Source organism: Macaca thibetana, chromosome 9, assembly GCF_024542745.1.
Source record: "Macaca thibetana thibetana isolate TM-01 chromosome 9, ASM2454274v1, whole genome shotgun sequence".
Taxonomy (NCBI): domain Eukaryota; kingdom Metazoa; phylum Chordata; class Mammalia; order Primates; family Cercopithecidae; genus Macaca; species Macaca thibetana.
Genome location: NC_065586.1, coordinates 53,661,254 through 53,678,697, shown reverse-complemented (window position 1 = coordinate 53,678,697; position 17,444 = coordinate 53,661,254). Strand labels below are relative to the sequence as shown.

At 52.4% G+C, this 17,444-nt stretch overlaps 2 protein-coding genes across 6 annotated transcripts in view; one reads left to right on the top strand and one right to left on the bottom strand.

Annotated features, from left to right (window-relative positions):
* PLAC9 (placenta associated 9) overlaps positions 1-17,444 on the top strand; it is a 325,463-nt gene that overhangs the window by 30,947 nt on the left and 277,072 nt on the right. The window lies entirely within an intron of this gene.
* ANXA11 (annexin A11) overlaps positions 1-17,444 on the bottom strand; it is a 46,726-nt gene that overhangs the window by 8,398 nt on the left and 20,884 nt on the right. For all 5 annotated transcript variants that reach the window (XM_050803450.1, XM_050803454.1, XM_050803453.1 and 2 more), the window contains exons 2-8: positions 8,123-8,185; positions 6,160-6,275; positions 4,360-4,752; positions 2,622-2,709; positions 2,281-2,375; positions 1,482-1,595; positions 19-109 (exon numbers count right to left, since the gene is read on the bottom strand). In XM_050803450.1, coding sequence (XP_050659407.1) covers positions 19-109; positions 1,482-1,595; positions 2,281-2,375; positions 2,622-2,709; positions 4,360-4,752; positions 6,160-6,275; positions 8,123-8,177 — 952 coding nt within the window. In that variant the 5' untranslated portion in view covers positions 8,178-8,185. The remainder of the gene's footprint in view (positions 1-18; positions 110-1,481; positions 1,596-2,280; positions 2,376-2,621; positions 2,710-4,359; positions 4,753-6,159; positions 6,276-8,122; positions 8,186-17,444) is intronic.

The following is a 17,444-nucleotide window of genomic DNA, read 5'->3' as shown; positions in this document are numbered from 1 at the left end:
CAGAGGGAGTGGTGTCACCTGCTTTGTAGGCTCTGTTTAATTCTCGGATGTGCTCATTGCTGCGGGAAGCGAGGATCTCAATCAGGCAGGCTTCATCAGTGCCAACCCCCTGCAGGGGCAGAGAATACAACCAACCATGCGCTTGTTCCAGCAGCCTTACCAGCACCCGGGAAGGAGAGTGGGGCCATGCTGCTGCCTGGACCCCAGGGCCAAACCCCAGCAACAGAGGCCCCTGACACAGAGACACACCCTCCAGCTACTCCCAGGCTTAAGGAAGTCAGCTCCTCTCCACAGCCCGGGCAAGCACACCGACAGTGGCAGCGGTGATGAGTAGGGTTCACACAAAGGGGCACTCCCATGGATCAGAAAACTGAGCATCAGAGAGGGGTACTGGCTGGTCCAAGGCCACACAGTAAATGGTTGGGTTACACACAGGCCTGCGGGACTGCGCTGCCTGCCCTAGCCGGCAGAGTGCACACAGGACTTCGCAACTGCGCTGCCTGCCCTCGCCCGCGGGGTGCACACAGAGCTTCGGGACTGCGCTGCCTGCCCTCGCCCGCGGGGTGCACACAGAGCTTCGGGACTGCGCTGCCTGCCCTCGCCCCCGGGGTGCACACAGAGCTTCGGGACTGCGCTGCCTGCCCTCGCCCGCGGGGTGCACACAGAGCTTCGGGACTGTGCTGCCTGCCCTCGCCCGCGGGGTGCACACAGAGATTCGGGACTGCGCTGCCTGCCCTTGCCCGTGGGGTGCACACAGAGCTGTGGGACTGCACAGAATGGACAGGATCCGCCCCTCAGTCAAAACCCACAGGACTGGAGGAAACAGTGAGCCCAAGTTGGGCCCGTCAGAACCTGCCCCTGTTTGGAGATCCTGCTGGATTCTTCTGGAGCTGGGTCTCATAGGTAGGCGGAGAGTGGTCAACAGGCACCCCTCCCCAACCCCGCATGAAGCAGCCATGGCAGGAGAAGCACAGAAACGGACAGAAGAGCAGGCGCTCAGGAGAGGCAGAGACTAGAGAGACGTCTGGCCTGGCCCTCTCCATGCCAGGCAGCTTGGCTTTACCCACATAACTGATTCTCCACCTTTGTTCTTAAACCGAAGTGTGTTTCTGTCATTTGCTAGTAACAGAGTCCTAAAGAATGGGAACGATACCAACCATGGCCTCCTACCCCTCTGCTTACCACAGACTTGCCACCTTCAAACCCTAGCTCCACCATTTATTTAAGATGGAGAGAGACCAGATAGAGAGAGACTTAAGGCTCCCTGATGATGACGGGTGCATCCCTCGCCTCTTGGGGAAATCACAGGGAATTCCCTTTTCTACAGCATGTGGACTCTAACCCAGGAAGGCCTGGGAGCCATACTGATAACAGCAGCTAATGAGTGGGCTAGAACACAGCACACTGTCCAGGCCTCCTTCTGGGCTGTGTGTCCACATGCATGAATGCATGAAAACACACACACACACACACACACACACCTTGATGGCTTCCTTTATCTCATATACGTCAAAGAGGACTGGGGTCTTCATCAGAGCCAAGATTGTCTTCTCAAAGTTTCCTGACAGTTCAGATTTCAGATCTTTGATCAAATCCTGATTGGATATTCAAACAAACAAACAAACAAACAAAGTCTACTTTAAAAATCCACAGGAGGTGACTACTAAGAGCCATATCCCAGATTCGAGGAGCAGCGGCACGGACATCCCCCAGGGGCCCGAGAGAAAAGCCTGCTCTCAGGCCTGCCCCAAACCTCCCGAATCAGAGACCACATTTTACCAAGATGCCCAGAGGATCGGTGACACATTGAAGTGTGAGAAGCACTGGGCTAGAACATGAATCTAATCAATATTTACCCAATTTTTACCTTTCTAAGATTCAAAACCCCAGAAGTTCAAAATGCGCTCATACATGCCCCTCGTACTTGGGCAGTGCTCACAGCCTTTCCCTGCAAAGTTCTTACATCAGCTAAACCCCCCAGGGTGGTCATGAAGAGGGCAGGGGAAGGAAAATGATGTGCCACAACCTTAGTGAGATGTGGCAGAGCAAGGGCTAGAACCCAGGGCTAGATGTCTGGAGCCTCTCAGCAAACCTTGGCACCCTGTGGCATCCTTCATCTCCCAACGATGTCACCTGCTGGGTGGGCAGAAGGAAATGCCCTCCTGCTCCTTACTGTCCATCCGGGAGACCCGGACCCACCCAAGAAAAAGCAGGGGTGAGCAGGGCTGTGCTGAGCTCAGGACACGCCTCACTGTCCCGCGCCCCCACCCCGCAGCTTGCCTTGCCGTAAGCTGTCTTGAAGGAAAGGAGGATCTGCTGCCGCTGCTTGTTGGAGCGACTCCCCAGGCAGTCAATGATAGCCTGCTCATCCGTCCCTGGAGGAAGAGGCAGCAGGAGTGGGTCGGGCAGGGGTTATGAGATGCTCTGCAGCTGAGACTTCCCTGGCCTGGGTGCCTCAACTGTTCTGGGCATGCCAGGCGCAATCCCACATCCATCTTCTCTTTTATTACCACTGGGGCCAGGTCTGCGTCCCCCAGCTACCCTAGCCCACAGAGCCACTGTGAAACTGCCTGGGGAATAGGGGGCAGGGGGTAGGATTTGAGCCACCCAGGGTCTCTTACCAATGCCTTTCATGGCCTTCCGCAGGACCTCGGCATCTCGCAGGGGGTCAAAGCCCGGAGCATCAGCGATGGTGCCTCGGCTTCCAAACTACTCGGACAAACAGTCACAGGTAAGATGATACGTATGCCACCTTCCCCAGATTCAAGACTGCTCCACCCCTAGACTCTGGGAACAGCCCTTTCTCTAAGAGTTGGAGTATCTAAAGGAACCCACAGTCAACAATGCAGAGGACTCTACGCCAAGTCTGCCTAACTTGACTGTTATCTGGCCTTGTGTTCTAGTACGGAAGCTTTTTCCTGGCTCCAGTGGCTGGGAGCCCACCTATAGCTGAAACCTGACGCTGTAAATCTGCCCAGTGCCCAGGTCCTCCAGGGCTGGGGCTCAGGCTCCCGATGAAGGGCAAGCCTCAGGAGCAGGGGCTGTGGCCTCTCTCATAGATGACTGGTCTCCACAGCACGTGAGCACACGTGGGTACTCCTAACTGGGCTGGCTAGCCCATGTGGACCCTCCAGCAGATGCAGGTATTCAGACTCCACAACTGTGCATGGCAGCCTGACGACCTCTTGATCTAGCACTGGTTCCCTGGCACTGTTCTCTAGACTAAAACCTGCCGGACTTCCTCCAGACCCTGACAGCTGCACAACCCAGCAAATTTGAACTTTCCAGGTTATACTGTCTCCCAGTGGATTGTCTTCCTAGGAGCTGGTACAAACTGGTTATAACACAATTATGGGGGCAGCTCAGGGAAAAGATAAGGGAGAGAGGCTGGAGGATGGCACAGGGGTGGGGGAACATGTGGGTATGGAAGGGAAGGAGGAAAGGAGACCCTCTGTCCAAAAATAGTCATCAAGCACATACCATATCCCTGTGCTGGCTGGTTGGGCCATATAACCATGACAACGAATTCTAGGCTCTGCAAACATGAACTGTTCTCCAAAATGAGCCAAGATCAACCCTGGAGGAACTGCCAACATTTTCCCTACCCAAAGGGAATTTTAAGAATCCTCCAAAACCCGTCTGTGGGGGGCGCATATCAAGGACTGGAGATGCTGTTGGGCACAAAGGCTTAAGACAGGTGGCCTGGGCAGTTCTTACAAAACACACAGCCCAGGCAGTGAATGACACAGAGGAATAAGGAGTACTCGCCAGGAGCGTTCTGACCCAACTCGCATGTGGAGTGTCTCATCACACTGGGAGAAACAGGGCAGCTACCCTTGGGCCTTAAGCAACACAACCCAGAGGTGGGAAGTCTGCAAGAAGGTGCCGCTCTTTGTTTTTCTGTTTCTCGTTGTTGTTGTTGTTGTTTGTTTGTTTGTTTTAAAGACAGGGTCTTACTCTGTTGCCTAGGCTGGAGTGCAGTGGCATGATCCCGGCTCACTGCAACCTCTGTCTCCTGGGCTCAGATGATCCTCCCACCTCAGCCTCCTGAGTAGCTGGGCCTACAGGCGCACACCACCATGCCTAGCTATTTTTTTTCTATTTTTAGTAGAGACAGGGTTTCACCATTTTGCCCAGATTGGTCTTGAACTCCTGGGCTCAAGCGATCTGCCCACCTCAGCTTCCCAAAGTGCTGGGATTACAGGCACGAGCCACTGTACCTGGCCGACACTCTTTGTTAAAACAAGAAGTTGCAGCTGGAGGCCTGCGCCTTTCCCTGTCTCCCCATCTACTGGACCATGTGTCTCCAGTCTTTGGGGCCCAGGCCTGGGCCGAGGGAGGCAGTGGGCTGACACTCACCTGGGTTGGAGGCACAGCGGGGGTGACGGTCCCAGACCCTGGGTATCCTGGGTAGCTCGGCACTGGCTGCTGCTGCTGCCCAGGGAGTGGCACTGGAGGCTGACCGGGGTAGGTCACTGGTGGCTGCCCAGGGTAGGCCCCTGGGGGCTGTTGTCCGGGGGGTGGCATGGGCTGGCCCGGCACAGGGGCCCCTGGGTATGGCGGATATGAGGGCATCCCGGAGGATGGGTTTCCTCCTGGGGGTGGATACATCCCATAGGGAGGAACAGGCTGCTGGGCAGAGGGGGGCTGCCCGAACCCCCCAGGGGGCACTGGTGGGTAGCCAGCCCCAGGGGCCCCAGGGTACAGGTTGGGCACGTTGGCTCCTCCAAACGTCCCAGACATGTTGGCCGCCTGCAAGGACACAAAGCAGAGCATGAGGCCAACGGGCCCCATTGCACTCTGTCCCTCCACGCTTTTTCATATCTAAGCCAAGTCAGTCCTCACAGTGTCTCCACTTGTGGAACATGAAGTACCGTTATACCTATTTCACAGACCACAGAATGAGTTTACTTGCTCAAAGCTACACAGCCAGTAAACAGTGCGGCTGGATGCAAACCAGAGATCCTCACCCTCTTCTGCAGGGGAGATGCCTTCCCTCTCCACATGGCTGCTCCTCCCATCCCAGACCACCTGGGTGAAGGTTAACAGCTCACTGCCCAAGAAGCCATGTGGGTCCCATACTCAGGGTTGGGGGCACCGCCATCACATCAGCCTGCTACCCACAGACACCTCTGGCAGGCATGTTCAGGTGAATCTGCACTCACCAAGAATAAAAGCCTAAATCCTTAGGATGAATAGCCTCCTACACCCTGCAAGAGCTGGACCCCCAGACTTCATTTCTCATCTCATCCCCTCGCCTTTCCACTTTAGCCACACTGGCCTCTCCTCCCTGTCCCCAAGCACCTCAGGCCCCCTGGCACCTCAGGGCACTGGCATTCCCTAGACATCCATACAGCACTTCCTTCCCCTGCTGCAGGTCTTTGCTCACACATCCTCTTTTCAGCCAGACCCACCTTACTGCCAACTTAAAATCATTATCCCTCCATCACCCCACCCCCACTCCTGACCCCTTTACCCTGCTCATCTTGTTCCCATGGCACCTACACTTTCAATAACAACACATCGTTGACTTAAGTTACTGCTTGTCAACGATGATAAATGCAGCACGGCCGAGATTTTTGTTTGTTTTATTCACATATCCCCAGTGCCTAGAACTGGGCCTGGCACAAATTAGGGTGTGTACTGGTTGCATACTTTCCTCTAAGCATACGTTTGTTTTCAAGTCATAAAATGTATTATTTTAAAAGCAAAACAACAAATTTAAAAAGTAGCATGTCTGCCCAAGACACCTGCCACACACCCACCCAGGCCTAACCACAAGAGCCCTCCATATGTACACACACGCACACGCAGGTACATGAATGTGGATACTCATATATAGCACGTGCATGCACACTCATGCACACACCCTCACCACCCTCCCGACCCTAACCCCGCAGGGCTAAAACGGACCTGTGAGATCATCTTGTTCCCCTCCCCTCCCCCATTTTACAGATGGGAAAAGTGAGACCCAGACAGGGGCAGAGAGCGGGTGGCAGAAGCCTGATGAAAACCCTGTTCTGAGGTACAGCTCAACACACCACACACCACAGCAACACACACACAGACAATTCTGGAGCCCCAGAGGCCAGCAGCTTTGATTCCTCTGGCCACGCAGGCGTGGCCCCAGGGCTGCCTCAGCAGGAAGGCTGGACTCACCATTCCCGAGAGGTAGTCCTGGTTGAACTGTCCCGCATAGCTGGCCACGTTATCCAGCCCAATGGGAGGCATGCTGGGCGGAGGAGGGTAGGCAGCACCTCCCCAGGGACCACCACCTGAAAGCAACATCAAGCCATTTAGCCCCTACTAGTCCCCCAACCACACGGGGAAAGGCAGAGATGCGAGCTCCCAGGTGGTCAGGAAGGGAGGCCCAGTAGAGCCTCGAGCCTCGGGTCCCCACAGACCACATGAAAACACCAGGGGGAAAGTCTCCCCCTAGCCCACTGGCAGAGGAAGGGACACCTTCCCCTCTTCTCAGGGAGGAAGGTGGAGTTCCCCAATCACTCCCAAGACCCTCTGTGGGGTATTAAGGAGGTTGGGAAAGCCCGGGCAGGCTCTGCCCTCCCGAGTTCACCATCATGGAGCGGGAGGACAGACAAAGACAGACTGTTGTGGGACACCACACTGAGCCCATGTCAGAGGTGACCATAGGGAGCTCTGAGATTTCAGTAATGCGAAGGCATTGGCGGGAGGGGCTTTGGCTGTTGGCTATTACAAGTCTGTAAAAGGCAGGGAGAAGCAGGATAAGAGGCTGGAGGGAGACGGGGCTGGGTCATGGTAAACACAGATACCAGTCCACAAGAGGACAGGAAGAAACAGAGGTGAAAAGCCCACTCTGAAACCAGCAGGACCGGTATGTGCCCTGGGGCAAGGCTTTCACCCTCCTTAGGCTTGTTTACTCAGCTGACAAATGGGCTCATAGTGAGTGTATGCCTAGACTGCTGTGACGAAGACTGAGTTAATGCCTGCAGGGCTCAGCTGGGTGCCCGATGGGCATTCGACATCTCTGGCCTGTTAGATGCTTTCCTGTCCATGGCAGCTTCGGATCGGCTCTTCATCTCCAGGGCTCCAGACCCTCTAGGAAGAACCCTCCCTAAATCTCCTGCCTCCTTCTCTGTTGCTACTCAGAGGCTGTTCAGCTGTGCTAGCAAAGGTGGCAGTGGCAGGATTTCTACTATGGAGAAGGAACCGAGGCCAGTGCCAGCCAACCTGGGGTGGGCTTGTTCAGAGGGCAGTGGCCCAGTTCAGCCCCTAACGTGCTCTGGGACAGCAGCTGAGCCACCTCTCGGTCTGAGTTTGTTCTTCACCTGCTGAATGGGAGGGAAGGTAAATGGCCTGCAGGTCAGTGGTGCTCAAACCACAGGATCTCAGCTCCAGAGAAATGAATGATGCCTGGGGGTCCCCTGGGGCGAGGGGCAGCGGCTCAGGCACCCTCAAGATGACCTCCCCTTGGTCCCATGAGCCCTCGTATTTCCTTTCCCATAGTGGGGACCAAATCTCATTTGAGGACCAAAAGGGGCCAGGGCCAGAGAAGATGACTTCTCCATGTGACTACCCACAGCTCCTGCAGAAAACAGGGAATGAGTGACCTTCGACCCTTAGCATCTGCCTCCACTTCCTCTCTTGGCAAGGGGGATCTTGTTGCTGCAAACCCATACACCTTGAACAGAGGGTAGGAGAGGTGGCAAGGGACAACCATCACCTAGCAATGCTTTGGAGGGCACCATGTCAGAGGCTCTGCCTGCCTATCTCATCAGTATCCAGGACCACCTAATGAGGGAGAAATCCCTAAAGCAATTTTGCAGAGAAGAAAACTGAGTCTCAAAGTGACAGCATTTGCCTACTGTTACTAGAGAGTAAGGCAAGACACCCAGCCCTGGGCCTGGGCCAGGGCTTTCTGGAGCCAGTTTCAAACCCAGGCCTCCCACGGCCTCAGCCTCAATGCTCTTCTCCAGCCCCTGCCCCCACTGGCTGTCCCTCTGCTCCTGTTGTCCTCTCCTCCCCTGCTGGGCTGTGCCGGGAGGGGAGGAGGGAAGGGAGGAAACTACTGTTCTCCCCTCTCCACTCCCAGCCACTGTACAGAGGCAGCATTCACTCTCCTCCCCACCCCAGACCCTCTTACCTGGTGCAGCTGGTGGGTAGCCGCCTGGGGGCGGGGGATAGCCAGGGTAGCTCATGGTTAGATCTGGAAGAGAAGAGGAAAGCACATTCAGGCTCGTTCTGGGAGCCCCTGCTGGCCTGTGGGAGCCCGCTTCTCAAGAGGGCAGCCACCCCCACAACTGGGACCCTGCAGGAAAAGCTGCTGTATCTGCCCTGCTTGTCGCAGCCCAGTTCACTGCCCCCTGCTGGCGCCTCCAGCTAGAAACAGTACCCACCAGCATGCTGCCTGACTTCTGGGCCAGGGCCACACCCCCGGCCCCACCCACAGTGACAGGATTCACTGCCCACCAGGATGTTCCCTTGAAAGTCCCTCTCACTGAAGCTTTGCTCCTGCCTCTGCTGGCAAGGGTGCAGTGTGCCTCTGGGTCTGTTCTCCCACCTCAGAGCTAGAGACGCACTGCCTCATTCTCAGGGCTCCAAGTCTATTTGTCTTCCTGTGTCCTTATTGCCATCCCTCCAGCAACAGGGGAAGTCAGAGGCCCCTGTCTCTCTTCATTCTCCAACCTCTGGTTTATCAGGCAAGGGGACCTGGTAAGGTATGGAATCATCATTCCTAGAAGCAAAAAGGGCCCTCAGGAGGTTCATCTGATGCAGGGTGAAGAACCAGGGCAAATGAGGCAGCACCACCCTGTTTCTGCAGCAGAGGCTGCTAAGAGAAATAAGTGATTTGGAGATCTGTCAGTAAGGGAAGAAGAGAGGCCTGGACAGGTGCAAGGTGAGACACCTGCTCTCATGAAGTCCCTCTGAACATGGATCCCTTGGCAATGTGCCATTCCAGTTAAATTGCAAGAAGGGACACCAGCCACATTGTGCAACCTGCCTGCTCTTGCTAATAGCAGCTGCTGCTGCAGTTTGCAGAGACACCCAATGGCAGGCAGGCATGTGAGGAAACCTGCAGCCTCCCTCAACAATCACACCTGCTCGTCTCGGGTACGTGGTTTCTTTTTACACACTGGGTCTCACGCTGCAATGCATATCAGAATCACCTGATGGGATTGTTAAAACACATTGCTGGGCTCCACCACCAAGAGTTTCTGAGACAGTAGAACCAGTTTTTGCATTTTGAACAAGTTCCCAAATGATGTTACTGGTCCAGGGAACCCACTTTGAAGACCACTGTTCTGGCCATGCCATCCAACTATAAGAGTCTAGTTGCCCTTCATATCTATCTTGAAGAACTGGGCATGTTGGGTTTTGTTTGTTTGAAACAGGGTCTTGCTCTGTCACCCAGGCTGGAGTGCACTGGCACAATCATGGCTCACTGCAGCCTTGACCTCCTGGGCTCAGGTAATCCTCCCGCCTCAGCCTCCTAAAGACATGTGCCACCATACCCAGCTAATCTTTTTTTTTTTTTTTTTTTTGAGAGTCTTACTATGTTGCCCAGGCTGGTATATGCTATTCTTTTTATTTTATTATTTTTTGAGTATTTTAATTTAATTTTTTTTTTTTTTTTTTGAGGCGGAGTCTTGCTCTGTCACCCAGGCTGGACTGCAGTGGCGCGATCTCGGCTCACTGCAAGCTCCGCCTCCTGGGTTCACACTATTCTCCGGCCTCAGCCTCCTGAGTAGCTGGGACTATAGGCGCCCACCACCATGCCTGGCTAATTTTTTGTATTTAGTAGAGATGGGGTTTCACTGTGTTAGCCAGGATGGTCTTGATCTCCTGACCTTGTGATCCGCCGGCCTCGGCCTCCCAAAGTGCTGGGATTACAGGTGTGAGCCACCGTGCCCAGCCTATGCTGTTCTTTTTAAGTTTTTATTATTTTTTTTTTTTTTGAGACAGGGTCTCACTCTGTAACCCAGGCTGAGTGCAATGGTGTGATCTCGGCTCACTGCAACCTCTGCCTCCTGTGTTCAAGTGATTCCCCTGCCTCAGCCTCCCAAGCAGCTGGGATTACAGGTGCCCGCCACCATGCCTGGATAATTTTTGTATTTTTAGTAGAGACGGGGTTTCACCATGTTGGCCAGGCTGGTCTCGAACTCCTGACCTCAGGTGATCTGCCCTCCTTGGCTTCCCAAAGTATTAAGACTACAGGCATGAGCCACCATGCCTGGCCTATTTTTATTTTTCAGACAGGGTCTCACTCTATCACCCAGGCTGGAGTGCAGTGGTGCGATCTCAGCTCACTGTAACCTCCGCCTCCTGGGATCAAGGGATTCTTGTGCCTCAGCCTCCAACAGGAGGGCGCAACTATCCCGGCTAATTTTTTATTTTTAGTAGAGATGGAATTTCGCCATGTTGGTCAGACTGGTCTGAACTCCTGGCCTCAAGTGATCTGCCTGCCTCGGCCTCCCAGAGTGCGGGGATTACAGGCATGAGCCACCGTGCCTGGCCTACATGCTGTTTTTAAGGAAGCCAAAGAACTTCCTTAAGGTACCACCGGTCCCCATAGGGTGGGTCTGGTTTTCAGCCCTATGGGTGTAGTCATTTGTTTGGGTCAGTGGGTCCAGGGGTGACTGTAGGCAAAGCCCTATGGCTTTGGAGAGAGCTGGAATTGGCTCCCTGTAGTGTGGACCAAGGACCTACTCCTTTGCACAGCTTTCGGTCTCTCTGAGCCCCTAAGCACGTGGTGGATGAGGTCCCCGGTGGCATCACCTTCAGAGAGGGTGTGACTCACGTCCCTGAGGCTGGGTGGGCTGTCAGTACAAAGCCCTCCCCGTCCCGGCCCCAACTTGATCCTTCTTGCCCAGACTCTGCCAAACCCTCCGACTTCACTGGTGAGGAGGTAACCTGGGGGATGTAAACAACCAGTGGGCCAGGAACCTTCTAATAGGAGGAACTGCCCCACAGGTGAGCAGGAAGAGCCGGGATGGTGTCTCTGTCACCTTCCTCTCTGGAGACATCACTAGGCAGGACCTTTGAGCACCAAAGGCACTCTCCACTCCTGGCCTCCTCTCAGAGAAATGAAGCCAAAAGCTCCATCCACAGCCAGGCCAGGGAAAAAACCCGAGAAACAAAAGTTGGATACCACCCTGTTCCTTACACCAAGTAAATTCCAGCCAGGCCAAAGAACGCAATGAAAGAAGTAGCCCCAAGAACCAAAGGCAGAAAATAAAATTTCAGCATAAGAGACAAACTAAAAAAAAAAAAAAAAAAAAAAAAAAAAAGATGAGAAAAAAACCTAGGAAAAAAGTTTTATTAATATAATAAGAAAAAGATCAACAACCACTAGAGAAACTGTCAAATGATGTGAACAGATCTGGCAGTTACAGAAAAGGAGCTGAAGATGTTTACCTTCAGCAATATGCTGAGGAAATCACCAATTAAAAATACACAGATGTCAGCCGGGCACAGCGGCTCACGCCTGTAATCCCAACACTTTGGGAGGCTGAGGTGGGCAGATCACCTGAGGTCTGGAGTTTGAGACCAGCCTGGCCATGGTGAAACCCTGTCTCTACTAAAAATATAAAAATTAGCTGGGCGTGGTGGCAGGTGCCTGTAATACCAGTTACTCGGGAGGCTGAGGCAGAGAATGGCTGGAACCTGGGAGGCGGAGGTTGCAGTGAGCCAAGATTGCGCCACTGCACTCCAGCCTGGGCGACAGAGCAAGAGACTCTGTCTCCAAAATAAATAAATAAATAAAATACAGAGATGTCAAAATTTTAAATTTAAAATGACACACCTTTGACTCAGCAACTCTACTTCTGTAAGTGTCTTTCCTAGACACACACCTGTGTGAAAAGTCATACAGACATGAACTTTACTACAGCCTATCTGCAACAACTCCTAAACCTCCACCAATGAGGCTGGTTAAATAAACCACAAGAGATCCAACAATGGATACTCTGTAGCTATTTCTGGAATTAGCCAGCTCTGTACATGGAAAGATGAAATGATCACCATTATTAATCAAGGTGCAGTACTGTAATGTACTAAGCTAATAAAAAACCCAGAAACATACAAACTAAATGGTTCCTGTGTGCATACGTGCACGGACCTCCTTGGAATGACACACAAGAAACGAGCTAACACTAGCTGCCTCTCGAGAGGAAAGTTGGGGCTAGAAAATGAGGCTTCCAGTTTAGATCTGTTTCCCGTGCCTTTCCGCCACACACATGTATTGCCCATTAAAAAACTTCTAAAAAGGCCCAATTCAGGTGCGGATTTCTGAGCTCACTTGAGGCTAGCCTTCTGGCCCCCAAAGTCCTGGCTGGTCTTCCTAGACTAAAAGAACACACACAGGGTCCATTCAGTTCCAGGCAGCCTTGGTAACCCTGGAGGGCCTACAGGCCAGCCTTGATGGTACTCGTGGAGTTCATTCCTGGGGTGGCTTTTAGGGGATTTCCCAGCAGGAGTCAAAATCTGCCTCCTGGCTAGGAGCTCTGCCCTGCACAGCCCCACAAGGCAGGTCGACCCCACTGTCAGCTGTGGTCCTGAAACCCTGGGTCTTCCCCTCTCCCCAAGATACACCTCTAGTCCTCCCTTCTTAGAAAGAATAGCCTCATTTTTCCCTCTACCATTCTCTGCCTGAAATAGTTTCAAGTCTGCTCCCCACTTTTTTTTTTTTGAGACAGAGTCTCACTGTGTCACCCAGGCTGCAGTGCAGCCGCACGATCTCAGCTCACTGCGACCTCCACCTCCCGGGTTCAAGCAATTCTCCTGCCGCAGCCTCCCAAGTAGCTGGGACTACAGGTACCTGCCACTATGCCAGGCCAGGCTGATTTTTGTATTTTTAGTAGAGACAGGGTTTCACCATGTTGGCCAGGCTGGTCTTGAACCCCTAACCTCAGATGATCCGCCCGCCTCGGCCTCCCAAAGTTCTGAGATTACAGGTGTGAGTCACCATGCCTGGCCTGACCCCACTCTTATCTTTCTCTTTTCAGAACCAAAGGCCCCAGGTATGGTCTGAAGAGTGCAGGGCAGGACCTTCCTCTCCCTCCAGTGGATGCTACTCCCTACCTCCCTGGACTGGTACATGTGGGTTTTCCAGGCCACAGAGACCTTCTGTGGGCTCCTGTGAAATTTCTCCCTTGGATTCTGCCCATTGCTCCAGTCTGCTGAGACCTGCTGGGATTCTGCTCAACATCAAACATCTTCCCCCTCTCTCTCAGCTTTGTTTTACATCCATGGACACAACAGACATGGCATTTGTGTTCTGCCAAGTAACCACGATGAAAGGACCAACGAGGGACACTACAGAACTGTCATACTCAGAACTCCCCAGTTCAACATCAAACACCAGGCACCATGTGGGTGCAGGCATTTAACCAGCTCTCCCCCAACTCACTGCCACCACCCAGTACACATTTCTCCACGTGCCCAAGTGAGGGTTCTAGCACATCTACTCTGAAGAGAGCCTGTTTATCTGCCTAATTACCCCCAGAAGAAAAGTAAACGCAGCCCAATAGCCAGGGGTGATCTTCAGGTGGACACAGGCTCCCAGTGCCCACCAATCTTCCCCCCAGCTATCCATGTTCCAGGAGGCTAGAGGCTGCAGGATCAGCACACTCTCTCTGACTCACAGAAGCAGCCTTCTCCTTTTCTTTGAAAATTAAGAAATCTGCTCATGGTCCGGTCTTCTGGTAACTTTGACCTCTGCATTTTTTCAAAAGAGGCCACCACAAGGGACTGTCCTTGGAGGAGTCATTCCTGGCACCCCAGGGCTGCCAAATCTGGGCTCGGCAGGACTTCTAAGGCCCTCATGTCCCCCTCCCTAGCCTGTTCAACCCCCACTCTCTAGGAGAGAGGCAACACAGTGAGCTATAATCCAGCAGATCTGCTCGCTCTCTCTCTGGCATCCATGAGAATCATACCTTCCACCCTGACCAATGCCTCTCTCCTCCTTCTTTCCTTGCATGGGGCAAGGGACATGCTTCACACTGCTGGTGCAATTCTGATGGCTGGGGCATGTCCCCTGCTCTATGCCTGCTTCTGATCACAGCCCTTTGACACGGGGACTCAATGGAGAGCGCCTCCTGCATACAGCAGGCAGCCGGCCTCCTTAGGGATTGGTCCAATTCTTAGAAACCTGTCTCTGGGGAACTTTTGGCCTCTGGTCCTGCCTCTCAGGGCAGGCTGCAGCACAAATACCGCCCTTCCTTCCTCACTGCGACCATCCACCTGCAGCTGTGCACCTGATTTCATCCAGCTGGGGCCCTCTCCAGTTAAATCGGTGCTTCTGAAAAACAATCGCCTATAGGGCTTGTTAAAACCCAGATTGCTGGGCCCCACCTCCAGAGTCTCTAAATCAGTGTCTCTGGGGCAGGGCCCAAGAAGTTGCATTTCCAATGGCTCCCAGGTGATGCTGATGCTGCCTGCCTGCAGGCCACACTGCTTCATCATGCATGACAATCACCTGGAGAGCTCGCTAAACACTCTACTGCCCTGGCCCATTCTGGGCCTTTTAACCTGGGATAGGCCCAGGAATCTGAAGTGTAAACAAGCACACATACCCCCTAGTCCCCAGTAATTCTGATGTAACCGGTTCTGCGGTCCACACTCTAGGAAACACCCTTTCCTTTAAGGTATTGGACACTCTCTAGCTTATCTGATCTCACTCATTGATATGGTTTGGATTTGTGTCCCTGCCCAAATTGTAATTTGTAATTACAATACAATCAAATTGTAATTCCCAGCATTGGAGGTGGGGCCAGGTGGGAGTTAACTGGATCATGGGGGCAGATTTCCCCCTTTGGTGCTGCTCTCAGGACAGAGTTCTGGTGAGATCTGGTTGTTTAAAGGTGTGTAGCGCCTCCTCCCCACACCTCTCTTCCTCCTGCTCCAGCCAGGTTAAGATCTGCCTGCCACATGATTGTAAGTTTCCTGAGGCCTCCCCAAGTAGATGCCAGCATCATGCTTTCCCTCACCTGGAGAGCTCGCTAAAAATGCTGGTCCCTTGGCTCCCATATTCTGGGCCCTTCAACCTGGGAAAGACCCAGCCTGCAGAACTATGAGCCAATTAAACCACTTTTCTTTACAAATTATCCAGTTTCAGATATTTCTTTATAGTTGTGTGAGAATGGACTAATACACTCTTCTTCACAATAGCAAGCCCTAGGGACAGGCACTAGACCTAGGCACCCCCACAGTTGTATGGCAGATACGCCTGACAGCAATCACTTAACTTAAGCATACCCAGAACGACCCTACAGTCTAAGAAGAACGTGTGTTCAGAGTTCTGAGCTAAGGAACTGTGGCCGACCTGGAGATCCATTCCTTATCTATAAGGAACATCAGAACCCGTAAGCCATTCCATGGGATGCAGGCCATACAGGAGATCAAGGCCCTTTGTTCTACTTTAAATGAAGGTTGCCAGGTGGTGGTAGTTAGGAAGGAGGATGCTAAATTAAAATGCTATGTCTCTACTAAAAATACAAAAAATTAGCCGGGCGTGGTGGCGGGCGCCTGTAGTCCCACCTACTCGGGAAGCTGAGGCACGAGAATGGCATGAACCTGGGAGGTGGAGGTTGCAATAAACCGAGACCGTGCCATTGCACTCCAGCCTGGGCAACAGAGCGAGACTTCATTAAAAAAAAAAAAAAATTGCCATACAAACTGCATGCTTTTTACAACCAGTAGTGGTCCTCCCATCCAGCCTACCACCACTGGACCGCCCCATATATAAGTCCCCTCAATAAGCCCTATGCCTTGTTCGCTGGCGCTGGGGTCTCTTCTTCGGCCTCTCAAACATAGTGCTACCCCTACTAAAGTCGACAGGAGTCTGGCATGACAGCACTGCATCAGAAGCCAGCCTCAAAGCGTTCGGTGAATGCCAAAAGCATAGAGCAGCTATCTGAGGGTGCTTCTCGGGGGTTGCAAAAGGGCCTGTTCCCTAAAGCCGTGTTTTGTGTACGTAAGTGTACCATTCAATTCCACAGGCTCTAAAAGGGTACTAGCCGGAGTCCCCTTACACAGGAATCTAGAAATGCTACACTGGGACAGGAAGCAACTGCCAGAGCAAGAAGAGCCTCACTGCCCCCACTCAGTCATCCCCCTACCAAAAGGGAAGCCTTGCTGTGTCTCTACCCAACAATGGGAGGTGGAGATATGGGCTCCAGCCACCAGCAAGGCTAGGCCATGCACATTTGCTGGTGTCCTGCCTGACTTCAGGGACACAGAAGGGAAAGGAGAGGTGGATGGTGTCAGTGCCATGCCTGGGACTCTGGACTGTCCTCCCCAGAGGGACAGCACCGGGCTCATTTGGGAACAGAGCCTACACCAGGTTAATGCTGAGAGGCAAGGGCCTAGAAACATCATCTCGGGCCAGAAGCCACACAGCAGTGACACCCCCTGCCCCTCAGGGCCTAGCAGCAAACCAAGCAGGCCTGGACTAAAATGGATGCTTTCGTGGAATGATTTTCCACTGACCTTCCCCAGCCTGGTGGCTGGAATATTCATTTGTGTATTAGTTTTTTTTTCCTTTTTTTTTTTTTCAAACATTAGATCCTTAACCTGTTTTCACACACACACACACAAATTTATTTTTTAAAGTACTTTCCCCATAAGGCTGCATACATAAAATGTAAATATATCATTGCTACTATTTAAATGTATCCCCCAGAGTTCATGTGCTGCGAACTCAATGGTCAGTACAACGGTTCTGAGAGGCAGGACCTTTAAGAGGCTCCACCCTCATGAATGGATTAAGGTGTCATGGAGGAAGTGGGCTCCTTACCACCAGTGTGTTTGTTACAAAAGTGTAACATGCTCTCTCTCTCTCACTCTTGCTCTCTCTCACCCACATGATATCTTCTGCTATGTTATGAAGCAGCAAGAAGGCCCTTGCCAGATGCAGCCTCACGATCTTCTCAGTCTCCAGAACTGTGAGCCAAACAAGCTACTGTTGCTTATAAATTACTCAGTCTGTGATATCTTGTTAGAGAAGCACAAAATGAACTAAGACACTAGTTTAAACCATGCAGGTCCAATAATCCCTGCTGATATATTCTTTAAAATGAAAAGAAGAAGCCAGGCACAGTGGCTCATGCCTATAATCCTAGCACTTTGGGAGGCTGACGCAGGCAGATCATTTGAGCTCAGGAGTTTGAGACCAGCCTGGAAACATAATGAGACGCTGTCTTTACAAAAGACATACAGATGCTCCTTGACTTATGATGGGGTTACGTCTCAATAAACGCATCATTAGTTGAAAATGCATTTAACGCTGGCAACACAGCAGTCCCCAACTTATGATGGTTCGACTTACGATTTTTCAACTTTATGATGGTGCAAGAGTGACATGCACTCAATCAAAATCGTAGCCTCATTGTAATCCCATCATAAGTGGAGGAGCTTGTTACATCCCGATAAGCTCTTCTTAAAGTGATGTAACCCCATCATAAAGT